Source organism: Mya arenaria, chromosome 5 (assembly GCF_026914265.1).
Source record: "Mya arenaria isolate MELC-2E11 chromosome 5, ASM2691426v1".
NCBI lineage: Eukaryota > Metazoa > Mollusca > Bivalvia > Myida > Myidae > Mya > Mya arenaria.
Window position 1 is genome coordinate 2647959 of NC_069126.1, and position 14584 is coordinate 2662542.

Genomic DNA, 14584 nt, shown 5'->3' on the forward strand with positions numbered 1-14584 from the left:
TATAGTTGAAGAATCCATGCATGCTTTTTGCCAATTTTGCATTTGTGAATTTCATGAATACATGGATGGATTTCTTGAGATTATGCATAGAATATCTGAATATCAAACCCATTTATTCAACAATGAAGGCCCAACCACCCGCTCAATTTAAAGCATCTAAATACAACATAAATGGATTAAAACTTGATGGTTTCATAATGATGTAGCTGTTTTTAATCAGCTCACTTCCCAATTCAATGATTTCTTTGATTTATTGTGGCTGAATATTTAACAGTGAAATCAGGCATAATGTGCACCTAATGAAATTGATCCCCCGTTAATGTAGTTCCTACTTGAGCTGCAAAGAAGGAGCAAACGTCTCTTGTGATATCTTTAAAGCCTTTCGGGCTTTGCCCAAGAATCAAAATTTCATTGAGACAGTACTTGTTCATTATTTAATGAATATGTTTGAATAAAAGCTGTATGTCAGAAATTAATGTTATAAATGTATGAATGATAATAGCTGTAGAAATTAGGTTTTAAATTGTATATTTGCTAAGGAATAAGCCATTAAATTATATATTTTGCTCAGGAATTAGCTATTGAATTACATATTTTAATAAGGAATATATTAGCTATTAAATTATATATTTTGATAAGGAATAAGCTGTTGGTCAAACTGAATGACCTTAGACCATGAACTTAGTGGCCCGGATCATTTGGCATATGGTGAATCAAAATATTCCCTTTCTCGTTTCAATGGATAGGCATATGCCATCAGTTTCATAAAGTCAGTTTCCCTGCATTGAAGCTGTATTTGCAATAATTTGCAACAGAATGGGGAGAGGAAAGTTACTGTAAAATTTTAAAGTGCTCAATTCAAAGGCATCGGAGCAAATAACGGCAAGAGAGGTTCTTTTGCATTGGAGATTTACAGCCTTTAATTGATCTTATTTAACGAATGCAAATAACCCATGTGAGAACCAATTGAAGCTCGTTAGGCTGGAACATAACTTCATGATTAATTTTACCACTTAAATACTTTTAGACTTTTTTTTAAAACAGATGGGAATAGGTTCTGCTGCATGGGAAGCCGGCTACTGGCAGAAATTAGTTTTTTATATGCATTAAATCTTTCTGTGTTTCAAAAATAATAGATCGTAGCAATGAATCATTGATAATTGTTCATTGACTCTGATTCTGTACTTTCACTGCATGTCTAGACTTTCATAATTACTTTCAAGATATTACAGTCATGTAATTTGTGATATTCCAGAAAAACATATTACTTTTATAAGTGATACAGGGTACCATGTAGCAATAAATAAAATGGTGATTGCAAATAGTAATTTGACAATAAAGCCTCACACTTATAGTGTAATAATTGGATAGAACACTTTGTTCCAAGTATATTTAAGTTATACCAAGATTTAGGTAGGACAACTTTCTGTTAAGTAATAATTCCCTCAGTTTCCGCGATAATTCATATCCATGCCAACATAAGCCGTTTTTAATCATGGAAAGCAAGATTTACATTTTTCACTATTATCTTTCCCTAAAAACTAATTTGCCAATGTTGTATAAAGAACTGCAAATGTGTTTTGCAGATGTACTCATTAACAGCCGTGCCTGTGCAAATTAATACAACATTCGATATTTTGAAAGTTTTGTGCTTTACACCAAAAGAAAAAAAACAGTTCACGGAATGTTTTATTCTGCCAGGTAATCAATCAATCTTTTCTCAGTGTGAGAAATTTTGGCATAGTCATGGCATTATGATACCCCTGATTTCGCCAGGTGTGATTGGTTATTGGCACCCCTAGGTGTTTCAATTGTTTTAGCCCCACTTTTGGCAGTTTCTTAACCAATAAAATTGTCAAATGATTCTGAAATGTTATTTAGGATTCTTTTGGGGATTGTTAGAAAATCAACCATTAACTCTTTCATTTGATTAGGGCTTATACATTTTATTGTCCGGGAATATTGAAAATAACACATTTTAGACATATGGGAAAATTGGTTTGATGGCAAACATGTTTTTATTAGTGAGGAAACGATAATTAAACATATTAAACGAGTTGTATATGCTTATTTTTTATGCAATAACAAAATCATTAGGCAGGTTGGTTTCAAGTTAAAAAATATTCAAGTTGTTAAACATGATTGGTAGCCAATCCTCACTTTCAATACAATTTACACGAGTTGCAATAAGACAGATGGACTGTTTTTTTTAATAAAAACCCGCACTTTATTCTCCCACTGGCTGCAAGCGCACTGATTGACCATCTACTGTCTGCCAAGAGTTCCCAATCCCTTGTAAACTACAGACAACCCCTGGAACCATGTTGAAACAGTTCTTAGCCAAAATAGTTTTCCATATCCCAGCTGCTTTTAGCAACTTGAGACCCTCTTCCAGGATTGTTTCAATAATTTAGTATCCGTATGATGGATTCAGGTGCCAATTTACTCTTTGGTAAAAACTTCCATTCCACTCCTTACAGAAAAGGTTCAGGGCTCATGTGTGGTTTTCGGAGCCCTAAGGGATCACTCTGAGGGCTTCCTTTGTTTAAGAGTGGCATGTTGAAGCTGGGCCACAATAGTTAATTTACTAATAATCAATTATATGCCTTCAAATGTAGACTATTATACTGCTCCGTCACTGTTTCAGAAGATGGTACACACAGTCTCCCACCCATCAACGTGAGCCCACCCCCAGTCATCACCCTGGGGCCGCAAAACCAGACCCTTCCTGTGGGCGGGGTGGCGGTGATGCAGTGTCTGTCGGAGGGGCCACCCACACCTTTCATACGCTGGTACAAAGACAGTCGCCCAATAGGTCAGTCCATGGTCGACCCACGGATCAAGACCCGCAGCTCTGGCATATTGGAGATCTCAGGTGAGATTCGGTAGTATTCATGATTACATATTTGTTGACGCTTTGTTTCGAGATGTATTCATAGCTCAAATGTTTTAACCATCATTCAATACAAAAGTTATTTGATATTAACAGACTTAAAGATCCAGGACTCCGGGAAGTTCACCTGCAAAGCTGTCACCGCATCAGGGGAGACAATCTGGGAAGCCTTCCTCATGGTCACAAGTAAGTTCCCTTGGCAGTGAGTTCAGTCACAGAATCATCAAAACATTATACCTCTCATCTAGGTTTCAATTAAATAGATATGTTTTTGAAGACATTCTGTTTGATAACCTTCGTTTTTGATCTGTATAGACAGTTTGTTTTCTATTAAGATTACTACAAAGTTTTGACTTGGTTGCTGTGATATTTCTATTTGCGTTGGACTCTCATATCAACGATCAAAACATACGATCGCTTTATCAAGTCAGTATTCCCGAGTTGTAATGACACTTATTTCTTACAATATTTTGTTGTAAAATATTATATTTCAACATTCTTCCTGTTTAGGTGATCAGTCAGCCCATTTCCCCATGCAATCCCCCACAATAGCCTTCCTTCCGGAGGCTCCAACTAAACCCCTGGTCAGCGATGTTACGGACACGACTGTCCATCTCTCATGGACACCCGGCGACCAGAAGACACAATTCCCCATCACCAAGTTTTACGTGGAGTACTACGGATATGGAGTCACTGATGTGAGTAATTGAAATATTTTATCGAGGTTGTTCCTCGTTGTTCCTACCTCGTATGTATTTGAATTAAAGTGAATAAAATCATGTTTTATGTCTGTAGTGCAAATTCACCCTGTTATGACCTACATCTCATTCTAATACAGCATTAAACTGTCGTATTTCCCAAGACCACCAGTTAGATTGTAAGATAGTTATAGAATTTTCATTATTTTGAATTTATTTACATGTCTTCAAAAGCATTTTCATTGCTTACCTGAAGATGGCTGAAAGACATCAGAATTTTCAAATAAACTGCTTCCTTCATATCTCACTTCATATCTAATATATTTATAATATCATGTTCTTTTCACAGGGTTGGATGATAGCGAGTCGAGACGTGGTGACGGAGAGCTACACGGTGGAGAGACTACAGTCGAACGTCACATACACCTTCTTGGTGAGGGCCGTGAATGAGCAGGGTGTTGGCTACCCAAGCCCCGTGTCGGAATCCGTCAGAACTTCAGGTAATAGTCTTGACATAAAAAGTATATATTATTCTATGTCCTGGTGCTGTTCGATTGTTGGTTACTGGATAATAATACTTTTATGATAGAACAACTCATGAAAGGGTTAAACATTCTGTATAAAATTGTATTTTTTGGTAATATATTTCAAAAATCATTTATATGATCTTTCAAAATAACAGAACAAACTGATGCTTATATAATCAAAAAAATTATAGATTAAAAAAAATAAAAAAATAAAAAAAAAATTATGCTTTATTATATACAATTATATTTTCTGTATTTCAGCATATCAACATGTTAATAGGAGACCACAGTTAACAGAGGAGGAGATCAAATCTGTGTTAAACGGGAACATCGTCCAGCTCGTAAACACTACCGCCATCAATGCAACCTCTATCAAGATTATATGGACGGTAGGTCGTAGCAAAGTTTACCGAGAAGAATTGGATGTGTAATATTGCAAATTATTTACATTTTATATAAGTTTGTTAGAAATATTTAATTGAAAGCTATAAAACTAACAAGAAAAAATTTAATAAATAAACCTCAACATTAATTGTTATTACTTTTGGTGAAATTGTAATAAGCTCAATTGTGTTCACCATTGATTTTTATATGTTTTTACACTGTAAAAGTTGTTTTAAAATTCATAATAATTGTTCATCCTCGTTATATTTTTCAGATAAGTAAAGGAGATGATCTCATTGAGGGCTATGAAATTGAATACCAACATATCCGCAACATTCGCACGCTACAGTACGGGAAAAGCCAGAAGTTACGAGTTCCACCAACTGTCACATGGTACACGGTTACGGGGTTAACGCCCTATAGCTGGTACGAGTTGAAAGTGCGTGCGTTCTACAGGAATGTCCTCTCATGGTATAGCGACCCGATGAAAGTACAGACAGCGAGACAATGTAAGCAAGCAGCTTTGATTTTCATTTAAGAAAAATTAAGAACTTTTTAGATTTTTTAATCATGATTTTTTTACAGAAAGGGCTACTTCAGATACTGGTATAATGCCTTCAGGTATCTTGTAAGATGACTATTAAAGCTCAAATGCATGACATATTTCAGACGTGCTTGCAGCCCCAGACAATGTTCAGGTGAAGAAGGTGTCTGCTAGCAGTCTGTCGGTATCCTGGGCCCCTCCTGAATCCCACGGCATTCCTGTCAACTCATACCAGGTGCATATAAGTTGATGAAGTCTTAATTTATGGACTAAATGCAAACAAATGTGCAAGTGTGTCCATCAGCCACTTTGTGGAATCATAAAGATCTGTTTTTCATTGCTTTGTTAATTATGGAATTATTTAAATTGATGTTAGTTATTGTACAATTGTATGTCTTGTTAAATATGACCACTACAAAATTTATTCCAAAATAGTTATGATTCACATACTTTACTGTAGGTTTTGGTTTACAGCCATGCTTGTTGGATGCTAAAAGTTTTATGCATGAAATAATATTGACAACATCAAATTGGAACATTTCATTAAACTATTGATTACCATCCTTCAGGTACTGTGCCGAAGTAAGGACGGCAAGGAGAACTGTTCTGTGATAACAAACGGCCGCACATACCATGTGGTCATTGACAATCTGAAGCTGAATAAGGAGTATGTGGTGAAAGTTGCGGCGGAGAACTACATTGGTCTGGGAGCGTGGAGTGAAGCCTATACTTATGGTTGGTTTACCACTTATATTCTCAACGAGGTTACAATTAATGAAAAATTATTCATGTTCTAGTCTGTCTTTTTTTTTAAGAAGAGGGGTTTAAAGTATTGACATACTTTACCATACATGATATTGTGCATCCCAATGAACTTAGGCATAAAGAAAAGAAGTTGACATGTTAAATTCATTTCAGCTTAATAAATTATTAGACTCCAAGTAAGCTTTTGTCTTGTTCATGCAAAATTTGATGAATGATTATAAATGACATTATTCTGTAACATAAAAGAAATGTTAAAGCCAATGATTTTATGACATTGAGTACAATTCTATCCCATGATTCAATGTTTCATGAAATTGAAAGCTTTGGATTTATGTTAATTTGAGTTTAATGTTGTCTTGATATCGTCGTTATTAGCATGTAATTGACAGTATCTTATTCACATAAGGATTATCATTTATCTCTGGAAAATTCTGCTTACTTAATCCTGTGTCATTTATATTCAATCTTAGTTAATCTGTATCTAATCCTCGGAACTTGTAATAAAGGTTTCTGAATGAGTAATTAATGATGAAGAAATTTTCTTCATATGTTATTCTTGTTTTTAATATTTATTTCCATGAGAGGTATACTCCTCATGACTCAAAATTCAACTCATTTAAAAGTTTAATATGAATTAAAATAAAATTAGCAATTTACAAACTAATTTGAGTATTACTGCATGTTTTGTGCACTTAAAATGATTGTGGTCTTTGATTTCTAATAGTTGCATAAATGGAACAATTTGTTGATAATTCTGAATCCTCATTGAAACTCATGGCCAATTTCAATTCCATTTTGTGAGAATCAAATGCTGATTGTGTACATTGAATAAGACAGATCTGGAATACATTAGCCTGCCATCCTCGCCATGACAGATTATTGCCGAGTCAGCTAATTCATTTGCATATTGAGCATTAAACAAGCAAAAAGCATTAAGAGCCTGAGTAGACATTTTTAAGTCAGTATGGAAGTACTTTACTCTAAATTTCTGAAGTGTTTTTCATGGAAATGTCATTGATTAAATTGTTTCGCAAAATAAGGGCTTTGAAAATATGGCTCGAGCAAGAAGCAAATTCAAGTTAACTATTTGATTGGTTGATTCTATTTCCAAAATTGAAATGAATTGTTATGTAATTATCCCAAGATATCTCGGTGAAAAGATCATTATTATTATTACATTTCCTGCGCACTTGGTAGGATTTCTTGTCATTTTATTTCTGAGGAAGGTAAATGAATTGAAAACTAATGCAGATGCGATTTCCTGTTGACCTCATTTTTGAAATTAATTTATCAAAGAGGTGGGAAAAAGCTGACTCTCCTGATTTGATGTTATGACAAAATTGAGTGCTAATTGAAATACTGATATTTTAATACACATAGTCTTCCCCTGCTAGGCAAAAAGATATTGTGAAGTTAATTTCTCGTTTAATTAATTCTTAACGATTGAAAATTGAAGGGAAAGGACTTCCTGAGAAATTTAAATGATTAAACGCTGTGCATATTTCAGAAAAATAAGATTCATTGATTTTCCTCGCATGTTGTAACGGCAACCTAACTGCAACAAATAGTGGGATTTCGACGGCTTCATTGAATTGGGGGACACTTGTAAGATTATCATGTGATCTTAAACGAGAAACTGAGAAGGTTTTTAAGCTTAGAGCTATTGGATCTCAGAGAAAAGGCTTAGATTTATACACTTGTTTACTTAAAGCTTAAAAAGCAAAGTATTTGGAATGAAAATGAGAAAGACAGTAACCCTAGTGTCTTGTGACTTTACCAATTTGTTTTAAAAAAACTAGGCCAAACAGAGCAGTTGCAGAGGAACAAAATTTAGTGCTCTTTCTATCAGCGTTCTATAAAAAGCATCGTGTTTTTGCTGCATGTAATGAATATGGTTGTTGACTGGTGGTAAACAGAATTAATTTCACATTCTGAACAAGCTTATCTTGCCAGTAAAAATTATTTATGCACCTGTAATTGAAGCTGTCCATTGAACAGCCATAAACTACCCACCGCTGACTTTAATATTTAATGATGATGTGAAATCGGAATAACACATTTGCATTAGTTGTTTGCGTTTTGCATAAATAGGAAATCATCTGATTACATAAATTGAGTTAAATCATTTTGTCTCATTCAACCATTAACAGATCGCATTTATCTTGGTGCGATAGGTTTTGTTTAGCTCAATGGCCGGGCTTTTACTTCATGAATAGATTAATGACTGGAGCCCAAGGCAAGTTTTATGTGGCAAGTTTTATCATCTACAAAATGTTACTGCTAACTGTCTGCAAATCAATTTGTAATATGTCTAACCAAATATTTTATCTAGAACGTTTGACAGATTGGATCTGAAAAAAACACATAAAAACAATAGTCGTATTGAAAGCATATTCATTATCATAGCAAAATTTACTTTAAAAGCAAATAGCTCTCTGCAGTATACAGACAGTGATAGATGAACCAGATACATATTTGTTTTCAGGGCCGTTGACACTATCCGGAAATGTTGTATAATGATGTAACTATAGCTTATTACATTTCCAACTTTGGAAAATCGGGGAACACTCATGTGAAAATGAAACTAAAATAACTGTAATGGAAAAATGTCATTTGAGTGATTTGGGGACATGCTTGTCGATTGAGGGAACAATGTATGATATGATCTTTATGTTCTTGTTTTGGAGGGGAGAAATATTACGTGATTTGTGCCCGGAAAATGATGTTTGGTTATGTTTCTGCCCATCTCTCAGGGGGAATACAAATCGTGAGCTTGAAAGCATGCGGTATAATTTCGTAATTAAAACTTGATGACACGGCACAATTTCATTGGCCTCACGCTGATCTGAATATCGCTCGTGTTGTTGTTTTTCAATTATAAAACATTTGAACAAATACTGCAAAAACTGTCAAAACGTTTTCAAAATGGTAGAGACCGTGAAATTTAAAATCATGTTTATTAAAAAATATTTAACCTGCTTTAATGTACCAGTATTTTATGACATGGTTTTACTTGTATTTTGCAGATGGAAGTTCTGTATTTAAGTCAGATGGGCTGGGATCCACTGTGAAAACTGTCACGGAAGAAGGTATTATTCAGTTATAATTGTGATCAAACTTGTAAGCTTTTAACACCATGTAAATTAATGATATTACAGTGGTCAAAACTAACACAAGCTCTAAAGCCCTGCACTGGTCAACTGTGTTCCATGCTTGCCTTTGTAAAGTATGGCTTGTTGAAAAAAATTGATGGCAAGGTCTAGTACAAGGCTAAAAAACTTACAAAAATATCATACAATATTAGATAGAACTTCAGTTATTAAAAAATTGATATATTAATTTGTATATAATTTTATAAAATACAAGATTGGACATTTACAATTATTATGAACTATTTATACTGATAATTTCTTTTCCTTGGTTTCAGAAACAGGTGAAGATGACATTCTGAAGAAACAGTGGTTTTTCCCGCTCGTGATCGGTGTGTGCGGTCTGTTACTCTTTCTCATCCTCCTGGCGTTCACTATCTGCCTGTTCCGTCGACGTAAACATCGTAAGAAGATGAAGGACCAACGCTTCTACACCGGAGGTGAGAAAGGTTCGCACTTTATATGTTGTCATGGAAATACTTAGTTGTGTTGTTGTATGCTTCTTTAAACTGGATTTTTTTTACAAACAATGTGAAGATGTTGTCATGACTTTGTTGCTGTTTTCGGTTTGTTTTGGCAGCACCATTTTCAATGTCATTTAGCAACTTTAATGTTAAATGTTGCTCAGAATAAAAAAGAAATTAACAGGAAACTTGGTTAAAATGTTTACAGCAACAAAACAAATACATGTGTAGTAGGTCCCATAACTTTGGTAAGATAACTTATGAGTTGTGCCCCCTGATAAGACAGGGACAAAACAAGCCTTGTCATCCTCATGTTAATCTTACTTCAGGCTAGTGCGGGTTTTGTTGCAGTTAAGGGATGTATTCAATATCATTCTTATCCTTGTCCTTTGCCACGCCTCATTGATTCCACTCTGTCCATTGGCCAGTTATTTATATAGTCCAATCAAAACACTTGGATTTTATTTATTTTTTTAAAAAGTAAAATCTAAAGTACCGGTAGAATAAAAACCCTGCGCCTGTATTCAATATAATTATTCTCCTTATGCTTAGTCTCAGTGATTCCATTAAGTTGATTGGTCAAGTAATTCTACAGTCCAATCAAAACTCTCGGATTCTATTCTTAAAATTAAGTTAAATCTCAGTTGGTTATTGAATCCATCCCCTGGTTACATCCCCTGGTTATCACATTTAGAAGAAAACTATTATTTGTCCTGAAGATAAGCCTATATTTATTCTTCATTGAAACCTTCTTCATGCAATTTCTCATGTTTGCAAATAAATGTGTGCATGTTATTTTACAATAAAAATGCTGACTTTCATTTTTTAAAAATGAAAGGCAATTACATTTAACAAATTTTATGTATCTTTCATTTAACCATGATTTGTTTTATTCTACTTTATATTAGTGAATTTAATTTTCCTTAGGTTTATTGCCAATCTGTCGTATATTTTCAATGTATTAGAGACGAATATGGGATAAGAAGAAAATTTAACTACGTACAATTTGTTACAATTTATTTTAATTACTTAGGTCTTGTCAAGTGTGACATTAATGTTCGTGTAAAACAAACTACCACTGACATAAGATAAAACCTAGCTGAGTCCATTAGAAAATTGAGTGAATGCATTACGTGATTGTATCTTGGTATGTCTTTGGGATTTCAGTTCCGATGCACAAGGGGGACGATTGCACGAGAAACTTTTACCCTCCGCAGTACGGCGTCAAAGATCAGCCTGTAAACAGAGTTAACGGTGAGACAGATAGCACTGTAACGCTGCTTGTTAATCATACTTAAGTCGTTATTATTGTCTGGACACAAATCCGATTGTGTTGTTTATTTTTACTTGTATGGAATAGGTCTGTCTGATTGTAGCAGATAATTTTGATGAGAATCATAAATGGGCAGGGTTAGGGATTTATTTCAATTATTTATACGATCAGTATGTGTCTGAAGAGCTGTTATGCAGCTTGTTGTGCAAGAATGCATTCTGCTGAGCTGTTATGCAATGATTTCATCCTTTTTTCAATTTTGAAGTAGACTATTGAATATGATAATTCAGTGCTCAATTCAAATTTTGTCTGTAGACAATAATCAAGTATTGAAATATTTTTACTCATGCTGCATTCAGGCATACAAATACCCTAGAGTTGCAGTATGTTCTTAATAGTGCAATCAGCAGTTCTATTGTTTTACTTATGCTCTATCATACCATAACAGATGTAGAACTTCCCCCAGAGTTACGTATGCTGTTGCCAGGGCAGCAGGGGAAGAAGGATGTGGAACTAGAGGAAGGGTCAATGTACAAAATGGCGGGCGGGGGAGCCAGCTTCCCAGAAATGAAAACATTCTACCAGGCTGACCCTGTCGCACCCTATGCAACAACAGCGCTTATACAACAGCAGCATTTGATGAAACAAAGGGTAGGTTTATCTGTAAAAACAGATGTACATAAAAAAAATGAAATTTACTACCAAGTCTCCATTAGTTAGCAGACAGTAGAGTTATCAGTAATACTACAGTATATATTTACATTGTCATATTGGTAAAAATTGATCTTGTACAAAAAAAATCCATAAATGTGATACAAAAGTGTTGACAAGATAATAGGTTGATTAAAGTCTTCTCTTTGAATTGTTTGGCAGCAGGGCCAGCGTGACCACATGTTCCGTCCAATCAACCAGGGGTACCTCCCTCATAGCGAGGGGTCAGCAGACAGCTGTCAAAAGGACCCACTCTCCTCCGACTCTGGTCATGACCACAGTGGTCATTCAGGACACAGCGGTCTCTCTGGCCACTCCACGACTGACCACAATCACAGTGACCACCTCAGTCCCACCAGTGACAGCGGGAGTCACTCTAATGGTTAGTAAAAAGGATTTGTTTGAATAAAATCATATAATTTATAAATTCAAATGTTCTGTTCTTGTAGAATATTAATTCAATGCAGGATCTTTCATTCTATGAAGTTAAGCATATGGATTAATTTGTTTATTAAAAAGAAATGTTCTATTATTTTTTCTTTTCTTTTTAGAAGAAAACAACCTCTTGATTAAGCAAAGAAAAAAGATGAACACACACAAGGAGGTGAACACCCCAAAACAAGCAATGAACTGGTCTGATATGCTGCCTCCCCCACCTGAACACCCTCCACCAAGTGAATGTAGCGAGCTGCCCTCGTACCATGAGATTAAGGGAGAAAATCGAAGCGACACACACAGCCCTATGTCACCTGTGTCATTCTCCCAGCTGTCTGCGTGCTCCTGTCCCAATCCCCACACGCAGACTCCCTTGTCAAACTGGAATATGCCAGTGTACTCGGATACTGAGTGTCCGCGTTGCCACTCGGAAAAGTATTATGATCCAGTGACTTACTGCCAGGAGGCTTTTATACGGAGAACCAACTCTCCAAGGACTCAGCTTATGCAGCCAGTGAATAATAGAAACAATATACCCAATAACATGCACACGTGTTCACCACGTGCAACCCCATGTGGGAACGTGCACTATCAGTACTCCCAACCCCAGCGGGGCCCTCCATCAAACTGTGCTATTCCTGTGCAGGGTTGTGGGGAAAACTGTAATAGTAACAATAGTAGTAATAAATCCGTTATAAAAAGAGCTTCGCATAGCTCCCATAGTGACAATGAAGCTCCCAGTATTATGCCGTGTTTTCAAGCGTACCGGATAACTCCCAAGGAGGAAAATGAGCCGAGGTTTATCCGGGAGGAATGGGGCCCAGACCCAGCACCCCCATGTCACACTTGCGAGCATGACTCGGGAATGGGTCTTGAAGAAGATGGGAATTGTATGGACCGGGCATGCCAGTCTTCCCTGCCCAGTCTGGCGCCTGTGGAGTACAACAGGTGGGGATGGGCTCATTAATGTTTGTCAGATTTGAAACTGCTTCTAGAAGCTGTATAAGAGAAAATACTTAAATCAATCCCTATTTTAACAGAAGAAATGAAATGTTATAATTTATATGATTATATGACTGAACAAGGATAGTTGTGGTAAATAATGAATCAACTCTCTTTTTACTTCGTAGGGCTCCAGAAATGTCTTCCAGTGTTCACGCCTCCTTCCAGCGGGGCTGTGAGTCTCCTGCATCTGAGAGTGCAGACTACGCCACTGAGTCTGACCTTGAGCCCTCTCAAGAGCAAAATAACGGTATGTTCTGATTTTTTATACCCACCCATATATTTAAAAAATTGCCTTCCCCCGTGGATTATATGCTGGAATAGCCCTTAGTCTATGCAGATGTGTGTTGCTATAAATGTCATAAACTTTTACACAAAATCAAGCAAAACCTTTTTAAGTATTGAACATTTAATTAGTATCCAATTTCACAAACCTAACACATGATTTCATTGATAAATTTGTTTACCAGGTTTTACTGGTGCTACGGACCAGAACACTGACTGTAGCAGTGTACACTCAAGCACGGGGAGCTCGGGCGATGCAACATTCTGCACTGAGGAGGATTTTGTGAGCGCTGTTGCACGTGCAGCTGAGATGTCCGGTCTCACCGTTGTTGGAACAACTGTCTGTGATCCTAACCAGAAATCCAGTAAGGGATACAATTTGCTTTCGAGAACTTAAAACGAGTTTAAAACTGATCTCTTAAATTAATTTGACTTCACAGTCAGCAAAATTTTCTTTTGATATTTGCTTCATGTACATATAATTCCCCAAAAACTGCTGAATACTGGATGACTTGGATGTATTGCTAAAAGACAGATGTATGCTAACTTGTGTTGAGAACATGAGTATATATTTTTCCAGAGAAGGAGCGGCGTCAGCGGCGTCCGGCGAGGCCTATCAGCCCGGGATACTCCACAGACAGTAACTACGGGTCAATAGATGTCATTCGCAAACCGTATCCTAAATCACAGAGGAAACAACAGCTGCTTGAGCAAGGTATGTTTGACAATAATGTAGCTGCTTGAGCATGATATGTGTGAGAAAGCTTCTTTTGTTATTTGAGGTTTGTTTTAAATTTGACAGCATCTGTACAATGCAAGCACTTATTTTTTTGTGTTTGTTTCATTTGATTTTTTTAATTGTGGGGGTTTTCACAGCATACATAGAAACTTTTAGATCTTTTACTGTGAAAAGATTTTGACAATTTATTAATGAAATGTTTTCCTAAATTTAAAGGTCTTATTAAGAAAGAATTAATGATGGAATTTCAGGCAAGTCAAAGCCAGTTGTTCAGTCAGTTGACTATCCAGACCGGCCAATGTTTACCAGCCATATTGGAGGTAGGCATCTGATATGTTTGCTTTATGTATTTACTGCTTGTATAGCTGAAAAATATAGCGTTACATTGGCTACATATGTGTATGAACATATATAAGCATTTGATTAACATGTTCTTGTGAATTAACACCCTTTTCAATCATTGACTTGCTTTGTAAAAAATAATTCTTATATGCTCATCATTCATCATGCTTGAATCACTGTGTGTGTATACCACGTGATAGATTTCGCCATATAATTATGCTACGTCAGAAGGCAACATTTTGCTTAAAATGAAGACTTAAAACGAAGATAACTTCTTTTACTACACCATTTTAAATGAAACAAAGGGCAGTCTATGCCGCTTAAAGAGCCCAGCCTTTATTTTATTACCAGAGTTTGATAAGGTGATAAGCTT

The 14584-nt window shown here is 35.8% G+C and overlaps 1 protein-coding gene across 9 annotated transcripts in view; it reads left to right on the plus strand.

The window, feature by feature from the left end:
- Positions 1 to 14584, plus strand: part of LOC128234605 (roundabout homolog 2-like) — a 137436-nt gene that overhangs the window by 120032 nt on the left and 2820 nt on the right. For 5 of the 9 annotated variants that reach the window (XM_052948925.1, XM_052948927.1, XM_052948926.1 and 2 more), the window contains 18 exons: positions 2648 to 2875; positions 2990 to 3079; positions 3404 to 3591; positions 3941 to 4091; positions 4380 to 4507; positions 4777 to 5011; positions 5172 to 5281; positions 5616 to 5781; positions 8838 to 8900; positions 9239 to 9409; positions 10592 to 10678; positions 11146 to 11348; positions 11571 to 11790; positions 11960 to 12791; positions 12974 to 13095; positions 13316 to 13495; positions 13711 to 13845; positions 14121 to 14189. In XM_052948925.1, the coding sequence (XP_052804885.1) occupies positions 2648 to 2875; positions 2990 to 3079; positions 3404 to 3591; positions 3941 to 4091; positions 4380 to 4507; positions 4777 to 5011; positions 5172 to 5281; positions 5616 to 5781; positions 8838 to 8900; positions 9239 to 9409; positions 10592 to 10678; positions 11146 to 11348; positions 11571 to 11790; positions 11960 to 12791; positions 12974 to 13095; positions 13316 to 13495; positions 13711 to 13845; positions 14121 to 14189 (3378 nt within the window). The remainder of the gene's footprint in view (positions 1 to 2647; positions 2876 to 2989; positions 3080 to 3403; positions 3592 to 3940; positions 4092 to 4379; positions 4508 to 4776; positions 5012 to 5171; positions 5282 to 5615; positions 5782 to 8837; positions 8901 to 9238; positions 9410 to 10591; positions 10679 to 11145; positions 11349 to 11570; positions 11791 to 11959; positions 12792 to 12973; positions 13096 to 13315; positions 13496 to 13710; positions 13846 to 14120; positions 14190 to 14584) is intronic. The other 4 variants (XM_052948929.1, XM_052948931.1, XM_052948930.1 and 1 more) reach the window with 4 other exon arrangements.